Below are 14,511 nucleotides of genomic sequence, written 5' to 3'. Positions count from 1 at the left end.
TCTTTTGAAACGCTCACTCAGGTGTGGTCAGCCCCCGTGGGTTTGTGTTTGGATTTAACCCATTACTGCTTAAATCTGCTACAAAACCCAAAAATAATATTGTTTTGCATTTATGGAGATGGTAATTTAAGCGGCAGGTGTAATTCCGAATACAGCAGATACAGACTAGACTCTACAGTAGATATTAGCAACATTTGACATGGCAACAATGGTCATTTCACATGTTTTCCACTCTCCGGGCTGAGGATAATTGATGCTACTTTTCCCTGCTGGGTTTGAAATTGGATAAATTGTTTTTTTAAACCCACAGGTGAGAGTTGCACTTTGAACCTTTGAACCCAAATATGTGTAGTTTTACGTGCGACCACTAGTTGGCGCCAAAGTGATTCATTGCAATCCTCTGTATGCACGTGAAATCTGCATCGTTGGTGAAGCAGCTCAGCTGCATCAGGACAGACAGGGGATTCCAAACTAACTTGTGACAGTGGTCTACAGATGGACGCTCTCGAGGAGACACATTGAAGATGAGGCTGAATATATTGGAGACATTTGACTCATCGGTTTTGGGAAGAAGAATTGTCAATGAATGTGCCAAAAATTCAGGAGCAGGAACAAATTAGTCTTTGGTGGATTTATGAAAAAGGATTTTGTGGGACTGTTGTGGAGATGAGGTGTTGGCAAAAAGAACACGCGTTTGACTTTAGAATTAATTTCTTTATTATCAGTGATTAAATTGTAACCAGCGGGTCGTTAGAGCTCATCTCCTGTCTCCTCCCTGAGCGCAGAATTTGTGGTGGAGTACGAGGAGAGCCAGTGGGAGCCTGGTAGGTGGAGAGATTTCCAGAAAGTCCCCGGTAACCAGGCAACAGCCGTGCTGGCACTACAAGGGGACCTCGACTACAAGTTCAGAGTGTACGCCGTTAATGCTGTTGGACCTGGGCCCCCTAGTGATCCCACTGAGAGACACAAAACACCCCCTGCTGGTGAGACTCACTGCCTTTAATTAACATTTTCTGCTCTGGTTCTGTGCTGCTGCTTTAAAGTTTGAACACTTCTTTTGAAATATGCAGAGGGGTCCTTTGTAGAGAGGCTTTTGTCTGCAGGAACCGCCAAAGTGGATATTTGTGATTAGAGAAAAATCTCGGTTTTACTCGTCGCATTAATTTGGCCTTTAAAATGTCGACCGCAATCATGGGTGGAATTCAGCGTTTACAATTCTGAAGAATAAAAGAGAAACGATCATATATACAAACCTTTTCCTCAAAGCTCCTGAGAAGAACCCACAGAGCATCAAAATTCAAGGCCATCGTCCTCATCAAATGGACATTAGCTGGGAGGTAAGTAAAAGGGCAAATCTACCAAGGAAATCAAAATTAAAGCAATGTTCAGGTTTCTGTTTGTCCTGTTGTAGCCGCTGCTGCCCATCGAGCACAACGGCCCCGGCCTTGAGTACAAGGTGAGCTACAGGAGGCTGGGGGTGGAGGAGGAGTGGAAGGAGCACCTGGTCAAACGGCACTCCTTTGTCGTGAGGAACGTGTCCACGTTCGTCCCGTACGAGGTTAAAATTCAGAGCAGGAATAACCAGGGCTGGGGTCCCGAACCCAAAGTTGTCACCGGTTACTCAGGAGAAGATGGTGAGTTCTGAACTCTGTCATTCACCCACAACTATGAGCCAATCTTAACTTCCTCCTCTGAACTTCTCACCTCCAGTCGTCTTTCGGCACTGTCTCCGGGAAAATGTGTCAGGTTAGCTTCTCCGGCTCTCCCTTTTTGGCTCCTACCCCCCACCCACATGTGCTCCTACCCCCCACCCACATGTGCAGTAGAGACCCCTCCACAACAAGAAACCTGGCCAATCCAGCAGGTGGCGCGTGACCTTTGTAGAGCCGGGGGAGGTCAAATCTCCCAATCAGTGGGAGATTTGACAGATGCTCTTTGTTCTCCAGAACATCTGAGGCACTTAGTCCGCTCCTCCCTGTCCACCTTCTGTCGCAGCCTCGTAGAGAAGAGGCCACGTTTTCATTTCATGATTTTGTCTAGTCGGGTTTGGATCTGCACGAGAACAGATTCCAGACCCTCTAGTGAGGCTGTTTCGTGCCTGGCCTTTATTTTGTGTGAGTGCTGTTTAGCTGCAGAGGGCTCCTGCAAAGACAAGCTGCTGTTTTCTGTATTCCGCTGCTCCTGACCTTCGACCGCGTGCTTCTTCAGTCCCCGCTGCAGCGCCACGGGACGTAGCTGTGGAGGTGTTCAACACAACTGCTCTGAGAGTTAGCTGGACCCCAGTGTCGCCTGCCACTGTGAGAGGTCATCTCGGGGGCTACAAAGTAAGTTTGCGTTGTTGCAGAAACCCTTCCGTGAAAGTACAATTTTACCAATGAACGGCGTTGCATTTGCGATCAGTTCTTAAAAATCACTCATCATCAACACAAAGTAAACACTCCTGGTTGATTTGTTGTGAGGTGCACAAACACTACAGGTGAAAAAGCAGCTATTATATTCCAAAAATCATCAATACGTTCTAAAATAAATTGCTGGTGTTATTTTGTATTTTGAAACACAGCAGCCGACAGCGAGTTGTTGATTGTTAACGCTGGCCTTGATTTCAAAGCTTCAAGCAGTCAATCAATAATTCTTGATTACCTGGTGCAGCAGTGTTCTTCTTTTATCACTCGCCTCATTATGCTTTGTTGAGCAGTTCAGACTCAATTTCCACCTCAAGTTTGGACTAAATGCTGCCCCTTTTAGGATTTTATTACAGCGAGTCTTTGTATTTCTGCTCTTATAATCAAAATAATACCCGGTTTCGTTCCGCACCGTCAGTCGTGCATTTTTAAGGCAGCAAATCTCAGTTCAGACACGATTCTCACCGCCATCGCTCTCCTCTCACAGATCCACTGGTCCAGATTACGCAGCCTGATGAATCTCAACAAGACTCTGGATGAGCGCCAGTCCCTGTTGTTTCCCGGCAGGAGGACTCAGGCCATCGTGCCGGGTCTCGAACCCTTCTCTGAGTACAGGCTCACTGTCAGCGTTTACAACAAGAAGGGCAACGGGCCCAACAGTGACCCAGTCATATTCAGGACTCCAGAGGGAGGTCAGTTGGGTTCTCCTCGCTTGCCAGATTCAAAGTGTTATGTGGCCTTAATGGCAGACACAGGAGACAGGGTTAGGACCCCAACCCAGAGCTGGGAGGAAAAGCCAGAGCCAAGAATGAAATGCTGGAAATCAAACACACCGACTGGAACGCTAAGAACCCGCGGGAAACACGGGCAGGGCGACAGGCTAACACACAGACGTGCTAACTCACAGGAACATCTGGAACATCTGACAGAGACGGGAGGAGAACACAGCTTTTATACACCGGGGAGGCACAGTTGAGGGGGAGCAGGTGGCAGCAACCAGGAGAGGAGCCAGGCAGACTTAGGAATGACAAAGGAGAAAATAACTTAATAAAAATGGTTTAGCTACCTAGCTGAACCCCCCCCCCCCCCACCTAGTTATCTTCTTTTAAGCTTAAAGGAGAAAAATCCAGCTAAAGTAGAAGCTCAGTTTGATAGAACAAGAGTTCAATGTGTGCCTGAAAAAAACAACTTAAAGAGTTAAACCTGCAATTTGGGTATAGCAAAGACGGATCTGATCCAGAGCCTGGATCACCTTACACATATAGAGTTTTCATGAAATCTGGTGTGTGTAGTGAATTTCAGATGAGCAGCGGAGCCATGCTTATTACTGTGATTATAATTTTTACAGTTCCAGCACAAGTGCCCATCCTGACTGCCTACAAAACCCAGAAAAACTCTGTTTTGCTGGAATGGGGTTCTCCGCTCCAGACCAATGGGATCCTCATTGGCTATCTCCTGCAGTGCCACCACAGTACGTACCCACCATCGCAACATTTATAACATTTATGCAGTGTATGGTACATAATCGTCACAGTAGTCGTGTGAGCCAAACAAAAGGGTTGATGCCCACCTAATAATCCTGAAAAAACATACTGACTAATGACGTTCTTTCCTTTCTTCTCCTGCCTGCTGTTCTCACTCTGACCAGTAGGTCGCACTGTTGCACACTTGATCCTCCAGCAGCTCATCTGTGCAGCCTACTCAGATTCTGTCGGTGCTTTGCTGGAGCCAGTATTAGCTTATGTCCATTTTACACATTTATCAGTCAGAAGATGGAAAAAAAAGCCCACTTCCTTTATGCCCACAGCACAGTTAGAGTGAACATGTGAGTGAGGGGATTTCTCTTTCCCTCTGTTCAAAGCCCACTCTTTGGTTGGCTGACCTTTCTCAGGTCTTTTGTGTAAAATATGAAGGCAGTGACAGCCCTTTGCTGCCTCCACCAGCCCCCACAGAGTCTGGCCGGCTCTTCAATGCTCTCTGTCCGGCATCTCCTTTCTGCTATTTTTCTTGTATCAGATGTCAGACTTTGCACAGATTTTCACACACAGTGTAGGAGGTGGGTGTTAAAGGGTTGTGTTTTTTTGAATTCAGGTTTCTGCTTTTTTCTTCTTTTTTTTATTCTCGCCAGCCTTCAGTTAAACCTCCATTACATTACAGTACATGTGCAGTCACTCTCCAGTAGGTTTTACATAATGGTTATCTCTCAGTTTTGCTGGTATTTATGGTCTCCAAATCTCATGATCACTGCTGCATTTAGCAACTTTAGCGTCAATATGTTATCAATGTTATTATATCAACTGTAGAAATCTCATCAGGAGTGGGCATTAGCATTTTAGCATGTAGCACATTTTTATCACATACTATCAGGCTGTCTTTGATTAGCTTCGACATGTCTGAAATCTAATTTAAAGTAGGCTCTTTGTAAGAAATTAAAATGAACAAAAGAATTTGGGTAATGAATGAATTATTTACACTTGTAGTCAGTTATATTGCGTTATAGTGTTGTAATAACATCTATTAGGATTTTATTTTAAGCTGAGCGTTTCTCATTTCTGCACAGATACAGTTTTCACACCCTCCTGTTTACACCTAATTTTACGTCTTCCTCCCATTTCCTGCTCCTACTCTGTTAGTTTTTTCCTGCTGCTTGCAGCTTTGCCTCCTATATGATGTCTCCAGCAATTCCACCTCCTCTTGTCTCCTCCATCGCTTCCTCTTTTCATCCACTCCCACTTGTTTACACTTCGCTCCCGTTGAGCTCTGTATCCTTTAATCTCGACCTCCACTCTCCCTGTAATTTATTCCTCCTCGGCTCACCTGTCACGACATGTATCGGCTGCACTCACTTCCTGCCTGAGCTAGCATGACAGCTCTCCATCTTCTCCCTCCCTCAGCCACTGACCCTCATTATAGCATTCTGCCATTAACATACAGCAGCACTGATTTGTTTTGCTTTTTCAACTGACCTGACAACTTTCTGGCTTCCTCTGTAGTTAATAAGACCACTATGGAGGTTGTTGACTCTCGGGAGGTAAACATCACCGTAGCTGACACCACCCAGTGGCAGATCCAGGGATTGGAGGAGGGCAGCCTGTACCGCTTCCTCCTCAGTGGCTGCACTCAGGCGGGTTGTGGACCTCCGCTGGTCCAGGAGAGCGTCACCGTCGCTCAAACACGTGAGTATCAGCCGCCAGAAGAATTTTAACCAAAAAATAGAGAAGTTTTGCAGGAGCTCTGCAGTGACGATGTATGAGCAGTGCCACCTCACTGGGCTCCAACTTGAGAAACAGTTTTTCTCTTGCAACATTGAACTGTAAATTGAAAGAAAATGACCTCCTACTTTTGCCACTATATAACATTTGCTTTTGGCATTTTTCCCTTTGGTTTGTTCCAATGTTAATGGAATGAAAAAGGTGGTTGCCATGGTTATGATCAGAGCCTTAAGCCTGCTAAAATGATTACTCATCCAGCTTTGATTGCATGAAACCATGATTGGCCAAAATAACACACTGGAGAGAATAAAACCTCAAAGTCAACTGCTTTTTACCTGCTTGCTGAAGAAAAACTGAGTTAGTATGACATCATTATGGGTTTTCAGCTCTTAAACGAAAGAGGTCTACTTCCTGGTTGACAACATACACAAAAACAAACCTCAAAATTGGAAAAGATTGTTGTTTCACATTGGAGTTCTCACAAAGCTGCTAATGCCTATTAGCGTAGCATAAAATCCCCAGTCCGGCATGTAAGTTGAAGAAAAAAAGCATGTTTTAATAAGCGATCTATTATAGCTCAACACCGTGGACCTCTGAACCCTGGGGTCGGCGCGTATGGCCTCATTAGAAGAGTTGTACTGACGCGCTCTTTATTAATGAAACATGGATCCTGAGCTCCGCTTTTCTGTGTTCCCTTTAGCTCTGCGGCGAACAAATGGAGGTAAGCCTTGTTTTAAGCGCCCTCCGGTTGTCGTTCACAGAATCTTTGGAATTTCTGCCACAGAATCTGTTGGGAAAACAAACAAAGCCTGATGTGTTCAGACTGGATTCCAACGTTTTAGCTCAGTTTAAGAACGGTCACAGATCCGTGATGAACTACACTCTACTGATGAAAGATAATCCACGTTGTTTAGGTGCAACCCCTCGTATCTCTTACATGAGGCGCAAATTAATATTTAAGTAGGACTATTAGATTAATGATCTAACCTGCCATTGCTCCATTTGACAGGTATCTATTTGAACCCTGATATTAGGCTGAAAAGCAGAGTTGCCAGGCATGCAAAAAGAGGTGTTTATGAAAAAAGCGCATCCATCATCTCAGAACGTTTTCATCTCTCCTGCTCATACATTTCCTGAGAGAGGCTCTGCATCTCGTGGCTGTCCGGCCCGAGAGCCATTAGATCCACTGTTTGTATATTTGTGTGAGCAGAAGGTTCTGTGGGGAGATAAAGTGCCTCGGTCCTCTGGGTGCGTTTGCCGCAAGGCACAATGCAGATTTATGGGTGTCAAGAGTGGCGAGCAGGATAAAGGAATGAAAAGGATTGATGGACGGGTTGGAGTGACAGTAGGAAAACAAAAAGAAATTCACTGGATTTAACGAGGATGGGCTGCTGACCGTGAAATGACTGGTTTGTCTAAAAATAGGACGGGCTAGGATATCAGAACAGACAGAATCAACAGTGGGTGTGCTGCCGAGTTGTTGTGTTTTTAAAAGCTCGTGGAAAGGTGAAAATAAAACCAGGATGGGCTGGAACATCTCTGAAGACAGAGAGAAAAACCGCAGCTACTAACCAAACTCCAAGAAAAAGAATCCAAAGATTTCTCCCCCATCGGGTCTCATGAGATAACAAGAGAGCGGAGATGAAGCGGACTGCAAACATGACAGGAAGCACAGAGGCGCGCAAAACTGAGCGGCTCCTCCAGAGATTAAACTACTTGCTCTCTGGCGCAGCATTTCAACGCCCAAGTTGTTATTTCCAACAACTCGGCTAGCGGCTTCGGTCTGAGCTGTGACGTCGTCAGTAAGGAGAAGTTTGAGCAGCACGGGTCTCTGTGACCTGCGGAGCTCAACGTCAATATTCCAATGAGAATGGGAATGTGATTGTGTTTCCGATGAGATATGTAAACAGCAGCAGCTTCATTTCAATCAGGTCACATTTGCGGTGTGCAGTAATCAGATTAAGACTTTGTCTTTCACTCAATGTTAATCTTGCATGGCTGTTAAACTAGACAATGTGACGCGCCGGCGGCGGAGAGGAGGAGTCATTTCTGGGGGTAAAAGAGAAAAATGAGAAGGTCGGTTTTGGTTTAGTGAACATCCACAACTGGAAATTAGTGTTTGGATTCAATTAAAATGTAAAATGCACAAAGGCGCTGAGGAAGAGGATATGTGTGCGTGCAACTATAGGCTAATTTAGTCTGAAAAATCAATGCCGTGATGAAAAACTAGAATTCTACTGTAAACACCCTCTGTTTGTTGCCTCTTTTAAAGCGGGCAATTAGCAGCTTAGCAACTTTAACTGTGATCTCGCCAGCACCCACTGGGGTTACAGTTGAACCAGCCGCAGACTTAATTATGTAAAAGGAAACACGCGCATGTAGAACACAGGAAGTGATGCGTGTGTTTCGAGCTGGCTGATGTTTGTCTCCTGTTCCGAGGACGGCCAACGGACTAGCGTGATGTGTGCTTGTGTGGGCGCCTGATCCATTTAAAGCTTCCATATATCTGTAATCTTCTGCTTTTCTTCTCTCCCATCTTTAATCTGGGAAGATTTGTCCCTGGCTCCAGCTGTGGTCACTTCTCACAACAGTACGTATCCTGCAGTGGCAGCAGCTCACGTTAGCGTAGCTGTGCAGACAGACGTGGGTGTCAGAGCGGCGCCTACCCAGAGCAATAGTTCCCTTCCCTCTGTGACAGATGTGGTGTCCGTAGATTCCGTCTTTGTCTGAATATTGGCTCTAGGTGTTTCGCCACATTAGGGCGCGTTAGAGGTGACTGTGTTGGTAACATCTGAAGCTTCTCTTTCTTTCCAGACCACAACTGCTCTCTCTTCTCTCCCAGCCCTGTGCCTGGCAACCCTACTCTTCCTCCTCCTTTAGGTATACGCCGCACATATACCACACTGATCAGATCTCTGCGCGCTCACCTGCAGCTTCACCTATTCAGATTTTCAGTCACGTTGTGTGGGGGGGCGGCAGGCGCGTCGAGAAAATGCCAGCCTCGCTGAGAGACGGCAAACAGTATTTGTCACTCACGCCCACAATCTCTACATCAGCCCTTTATGAGCCAAAAATCACATACACCTGGGGCCCGGCGCTGCCTTTTGAACTGTCGTCTTGAAGGGTTTTCCTAGCTGCTCTCATGCTGCGGGGGGAGACTGTTTTGCCTCTGCTAATCCTCTTTTCCTACCTTTTTTCCCTTTGTCCCTCTGTCTGCATGTCTTCTCTTTCCCCTCCTCCCTATTATTCCTTCTATTTCTGTATCAGGTCTCGTCCTGTTGAACATAAGCTCCTTCGTGAGTGACACCTTTGCCAGAATCAGCTGGAATGCTGGTGATTCGCAGCGGAACTCACAATTTTATGTGGCCTATATGAATAACCGTAAGCTATCTTCCCCACCTTTGTCCTCTTTATTGGCTGTATATTAAAATAGCATCAATCAGCTACAATGATAAAATGATCTGACTAGGACATGGACAAGGGTCCCTTGTGTACATGGAATGAGGCTGTTTTGTTTGTCACTTTGGGGTTTGGAGATCGGGTCAAAGGTCAAACTCAACAGCGCCCAGATTTTACTCTGTTGCTGCGGCGCAGTCGCTTGTAGCGTTTTTACGTTTGTGGCTGATTGGTGCTAAAGATTTAAAGATCACGTGTCCATCTCTGTCCTGTCTCTTTCTTGGAGGGTGTGAACTGTTACACGCCTAATGTTTGTGCACTTTAAGGTGATGGGAACTGGAGGATTTCGGAGGCTGTAAACACTTCCCAAAGTTTCCATGTTATTGATGGGCTTAAACCCGGGGCTGTGTACACCATACGTCTCATGGCCAAGGGGCTGCTCGATAACGCTAGCATTTTCGAAGACATTATCCAGACTCAAGTCAAAGGTGAGAGGAGAAGAAGCTGTTGCCACCGGTAGATTTTAGTGATTTCACCTCCAGACTCTGATACAGCGCAGTCAAAGCGCTATCGACCAGGGTGAACGTGTGAGTTCATGATCGTGAATGCGCGAGTTAGCTTTTTTTTTTTCATCTAATATTCTTTCTGTAGAGGCTGAGTGTTGTGGTTGAAAGGCAAAACTGACGCGCGAGCGCCCTCGTGCAACTGGAAACGGTCGCCTTTTTTCCCCCTGGTGTTTGCAGTCAAATCAAAAGTTTCATGGCGATTGCGCTGAGGGAGATATTGATTATGTTTAAGTATTCAAGCGTGCGGAAGGTCGATGGTTGAGCACTCTTTCTTTCTTTTTGCTCCCAGGTGTGGAAAGCCAGCTAAGTGGCTTTTCGACCGAGAGCTGGATCATCGGGACCATGTGTGCCGTGGCGCTGCTCGTCCTTATTGCGCTCACGGTCTGCCTTGTGCGGAGAAACATAGGCGGCAAGTATGCAGGTACGCCGCCGCCGCCCCAGCGACAGGAAATGTTCTCCATGGAAAAAGGTCAGTCGGCCTTTGGCCAGCGCTCGGCTCTTTTACCTTCGGGAAGTCAATCAGAACTCCAAACTAAATCATCTAATTGACACTGACATTTCTGGGGGCCTCATATTTGACCCTCTACCCTGTTTAAAAGTGCATGTGCATGTTAGACACCGAGGCATGCTGAATATTCCAGTCTCTATAAAGCTGTCCGTGAGTTGCTTGCAGCCACTGTTGATTTCCTGCGTGGCCCTATTTGTCCTCCTCCACACATTTGATTACAGACACTGTCAACCCAATCATGACTCAGCTCTACATGTTCTCCAGGGCCTCCTGCATGTGCACATCTTATTATTTCGCACCACAGACGTGTGGCTCCCACACTGGCCCCCGCCTGTTGAGGGACTCCTCCTCTTTGTCTTCCCTGTCCTCTTTAGTCAGCATCGGCTCCTTTGGGATTCTTTGGGATCATTCAGATCATTAATTGCGTTGCCAACAAACAAACAAACAAGCAAAAAGCTCTCTTCTACCTCATCTGCAGTGAAGGAAAAGGAAGACCTCCACCCTGATGTGGAGTCCCAAGAAATGAATGATGACACCTTCTGTGAATACAGGTGAGCTGCAGTCCTGCTCAGCAGAGGGGATCTGCTCTCCACAGTTTGTTGAGCAAATGCTACATATATATTTACGAAATCTCCTTGAATTATACTTTGTTACAGCGGTATTAATGTCAGAGCCATATGTTAAGTATTTTCTACAGGCTGAGGGACTCGTTTGTCATGTGTCACAGTGATGTTTTCTCTCTTCCCTCTCAAAAGCAAACCGCGCGCTCATAAGCTTTACCGGGATCGTCATTTAATGGGCGAGGTAATCGCTGTTGAGTAGTGGCTAAGGAATGTTAGCTAGCCCCTTTTAACGTGAATTCACTATTCGTGTGTGTATGTGTTGGCGTGTGTGTGAAATATCCAAACGATATCCAAGGATATCTGCGCTTAGTAATTTAAATCGAGGACGCATAATTATACCGTTGGAAAGCAAATTGTACCACATTTGATTGAAACCCTGATAGAGGAGCCTAACAAATGCATAGAAGAAACGACAGCACTTTTAGTGGTGTGACCCCGCCGCACTTTGCAAAATGGAAGCATTTCTTACTCAAAAACCATTTTGCTGCTGAACCCTCGCTTACAAGTGTCACCCACAGTCTTAAAATCTGTATTTTAGAAGATCTGAGCTGTCTGGCACTCGCAGATTTGCATTTAAACTATAGATCCTGTATGCTTTATACAGTATTGGAAATGAAGTCGCACTGTAGCCGCGGGCTAATCTAGAGGTGGCGTGTTTGAGAAATATATAAGGCCAACATCCTGTTAAATGGGTTGAAACGCTGAGCCTTTAAGCCCAAAATAGGCAGCTGTTGCGCTTCACAATAGATTCTGGATTCCCATTGTCTCCATTGTTTATGGTTGACAGTTTAGGAAAATCAAGAGAATCCCATTTTGTCTGTCAGCGCTGCAGTACAGCTGCACACGCCACAGAAATCACCTAAAATAGCTTCTTCTGTCTGCTTTGATTCGGCTCATCGTCGTATTATTCCGAACATGATTACTCACAATTGTTCGCTCGCTGCCAAATGCGCTCGCAGTTCTGCCAGGACTGTAATTCTGTTAAACAGGAACAAACAGGAACGGCAGTATTGTCCACAGGCCTTGAATGGATTTTGGACTAGTTAAGAGATGTTTTTACCTTCCCGTAGCTCCCGATAACAATGTTTCAGTCAATATTGAAGTGCGTCCACTTGTGTTTTGTGTCTACAACTGTCACTAATGTAAAAACAACTTTGATTCTTTTTTTTTATTCCTATTCATATGCTGTTCTCTGAGTAGTTCCAACAATACTTGGAGGATCTTCCTGGTTCTGCAGACAATAGACAATGCTCTGTGCGCTAAAGCTTTGTACCAACATACTGCATTTATTTATTTCCAATAGTATTGAACAATTACACAAGAAAATCCAAAAGAAACGTATGAAACAGTTATTTTTTCCTTTGATATCGAGCTGCCGGAGCCACCGCGCAGTAGACTGTGGTTATCTCTTTAAAACTTGGCTTGGTCCTGGAGGAACCTCAGCCTCGTGATCCGGGCCTTGATATGATATGTTTTCTGGGCTTTCCATCTGGATTTGGAGCATTCTTGTGCCCTTTGAATCTCTCAAGGCAGCAGACCACCTACTGCCGCAGTCTGTCACATGTCTGCCGAGATGACAGGAGATAATTAGACTTCAGACCGATTTCTCGCCTTCCCCCTCAGTCTGCTGGAAAACAGCAGGTGTGGTCACAGGAGTGGGCTATTATCCGACGATGTGATACTTTTTTCCTCTGCTACTTTTTCTGGTTTTGAACCATCCGGTCAGCTTCATCTTCCCCGACCGATGCAGCAGCGGCAGCTGTAGCCTTTGGGTGCCCCGTGATGTAACGATCCTCCCTCGCTCACCTGTTTGTCAGTTTTGCGGGCAAAAAAGCCCTAATTTTTTTTCTCGTCTGACTGCAAATGTGACTGAACTGGGAGTCATGAATGAGAACCGAGGCTCAAAAGCACTCAGCCCCATTTTATCGGTGCATTCAAAGTCGCTGTGGGCGGGCTGCAGCTGCCGCGGCGTTCCACTGCTCTTAGATAACAGTCACTTATCTTCGGCACTCTAGAGTTGTCAGAGAAAGGAGGCTTGATAAGGGCTGAAATGCGGACCTTATGTGGCTTGCATGGTAAATGGCCCCATGGAATAGGATAGATAAGGCCGCTTATTAAAAAAATCCCTGTGAAAGAGGCTCGGTTTGTAATCTCAGTTTGAACCGTGCCACTGCGCCAAAATGTTGAGCTCCAGTTGAACACAGGTGTCAACTACCGCGTGCCTCAATTGGCACTATCGCATAGCAGTTACCCGAGCGCCGGGCTGTGTGTTACGCATACTAAAACCCAATGGGGAGAGAGCGCCGCGCTACCAAGCACGGGCGGTTTAGGGAATTAGAGAGCGGATAGGAGGGGGGATGTATCCTCGGTGTTTTGAGGTGACCCCGCGTCTCATCGTGAGACACCTGCGAGTTGGCCGGTTGCCCGGGCTTAAATTGGCATCTAATCTCCTCAGCCTGCGTATGAGCCCCCCGGGAGAACTCGGGAATGACAGGCTGTTTGTCTGGGATTGCATATGCCCCACCTCATCTTCCCTCAGTCCCCTCTTTCTTTCTCAATCTCAGCCTTCCTCTCTCTCTCTGTATGCCTCACACACACACACACACACACACACACACACACACACACACACACACACACACACACACACACATGCACGTGCGCGCACGCGTGCACACAACCCTCCCACTCTCTTCTCTCTCAGTGCACGCTGGCAATTTCCACCATTGGTTCTAAAGAGATTTGAAATTGCCTTTGGTCCTGAAGCCTGAGCAATTAGCAATTAGTGAAGTGATTGTAGCAAGCCTCCCCTGTGCTCCCTTCCCCGCTGTGCGGCCGCTGCACTCGCCTCCGCCTGCTATCTGGAGTGATGTAGTGAAGCCATAAGATGTTTGCCTTAGCCTGCACTTGTGTGTGTGTGTGTGTGTGCAGCCGTGCGTTTAATATGCATCCCACGTCTGTATGTGCATATGCGTGTGCCGTGTGTGACATTGTAGGTGTCGTAGGCGGCCACTTAGAGCCGCGTGTGGTCCCCCTTGAACGTCTGCCAGATGTGGGGTAGCGTGTGTTTGTTTACGTGGGGCTGTGCTGACCCTGACCATCCATCTCTGCTGTCGTTACTGGCAGTGACAGCGAGGAGAAGCCACTGAAGGGCGCCAGCTCGCGCTCCCTGCATGGCCACGACACGGCGGGGGACAGCATCAGCAGAGACAGCCTGGTTGAGTATGCAGATGGCGGCGGGGAGTTCAGCGAGGACGGTTCTTTTATCGGTGAATATTCCGGATGCAAACGCGCTGGCTCTGTGAGCGAGCACAGCGACGCGGGCACAGTGACTGCATAAAGCCCGGCTCCGTCTGAAAAGCAGCCGCTGCACATCGCTCTGAGGCTTTTGAAACCCAGCTCGCCCGCCACCGAGTGTCACGCGGCGAGCCAAAACCGGGCGACGACGGACTCATATGTGAATACCATGCAAGTATTTGTACATACTGTAAGAGAATACGCTGTATCTTTATGGATGATTTTAATAATAATAAAGTGTTTTTGTACCTTGTCGGTCTCTGTGGGGACCCCTCTCAAAAGGCAGCATGAAAGATTGTGCAAACAGCAGAATTCATATGGAACATGCGTTGACCCGGACCCTGGGGAGCCACTCACACTCCCGCACCCCAGCCTGGAGGCAATTTAGAGCTTTAGGTGTGCGTCTTTGGACCGTAGGAGGAAACAAACGTAGCGGAGAAAAGTGACATGTGAAGCACATGTGAACTCGCTGGAAGGCCGATGGAGCCCGGGACCTTTATGCTGGGT

General features: G+C 46.8%; 1 protein-coding gene across 17 annotated transcripts in view; it reads left to right on the top strand.

Annotated features, from left to right (window-relative positions):
• Positions 1 to 14,257, top strand: part of LOC130530010 (neural cell adhesion molecule L1-like protein) — a 39,087-nt gene extending 24,830 nt beyond the window's left edge. For 7 of the 17 annotated variants that reach the window (XM_057040805.1, XM_057040807.1, XM_057040802.1 and 4 more), the window contains 15 exons: positions 786 to 983; positions 1,267 to 1,337; positions 1,412 to 1,634; positions 2,209 to 2,324; positions 2,890 to 3,094; positions 3,751 to 3,873; positions 5,396 to 5,578; positions 6,315 to 6,335; positions 8,166 to 8,204; positions 8,429 to 8,494; positions 8,882 to 8,995; positions 9,337 to 9,498; positions 9,866 to 10,045; positions 10,563 to 10,635; positions 13,834 to 14,257. In XM_057040805.1, the coding sequence (XP_056896785.1) occupies positions 786 to 983; positions 1,267 to 1,337; positions 1,412 to 1,634; positions 2,209 to 2,324; positions 2,890 to 3,094; positions 3,751 to 3,873; positions 5,396 to 5,578; positions 6,315 to 6,335; positions 8,166 to 8,204; positions 8,429 to 8,494; positions 8,882 to 8,995; positions 9,337 to 9,498; positions 9,866 to 10,045; positions 10,563 to 10,635; positions 13,834 to 14,047 (1,988 nt within the window). In that variant the 3' untranslated portion in view covers positions 14,048 to 14,257. The remainder of the gene's footprint in view (positions 1 to 785; positions 984 to 1,266; positions 1,338 to 1,411; positions 1,635 to 2,208; positions 2,325 to 2,889; positions 3,095 to 3,750; positions 3,874 to 5,395; positions 5,579 to 6,314; positions 6,336 to 8,165; positions 8,205 to 8,428; positions 8,495 to 8,881; positions 8,996 to 9,336; positions 9,499 to 9,865; positions 10,046 to 10,562; positions 10,636 to 13,833) is intronic. The other 10 variants (XM_057040800.1, XM_057040799.1, XM_057040801.1 and 7 more) reach the window with 10 other exon arrangements.
• The last annotated feature ends 254 nt before the right edge of the window (positions 14,258 to 14,511 follow it).

The sequence above is a fragment of the Takifugu flavidus genome, chromosome 8 (assembly GCF_003711565.1).
Source record: "Takifugu flavidus isolate HTHZ2018 chromosome 8, ASM371156v2, whole genome shotgun sequence".
NCBI lineage: Eukaryota > Metazoa > Chordata > Actinopteri > Tetraodontiformes > Tetraodontidae > Takifugu > Takifugu flavidus.
This window is presented reverse-complemented; position numbering and strand designations above follow the sequence as displayed.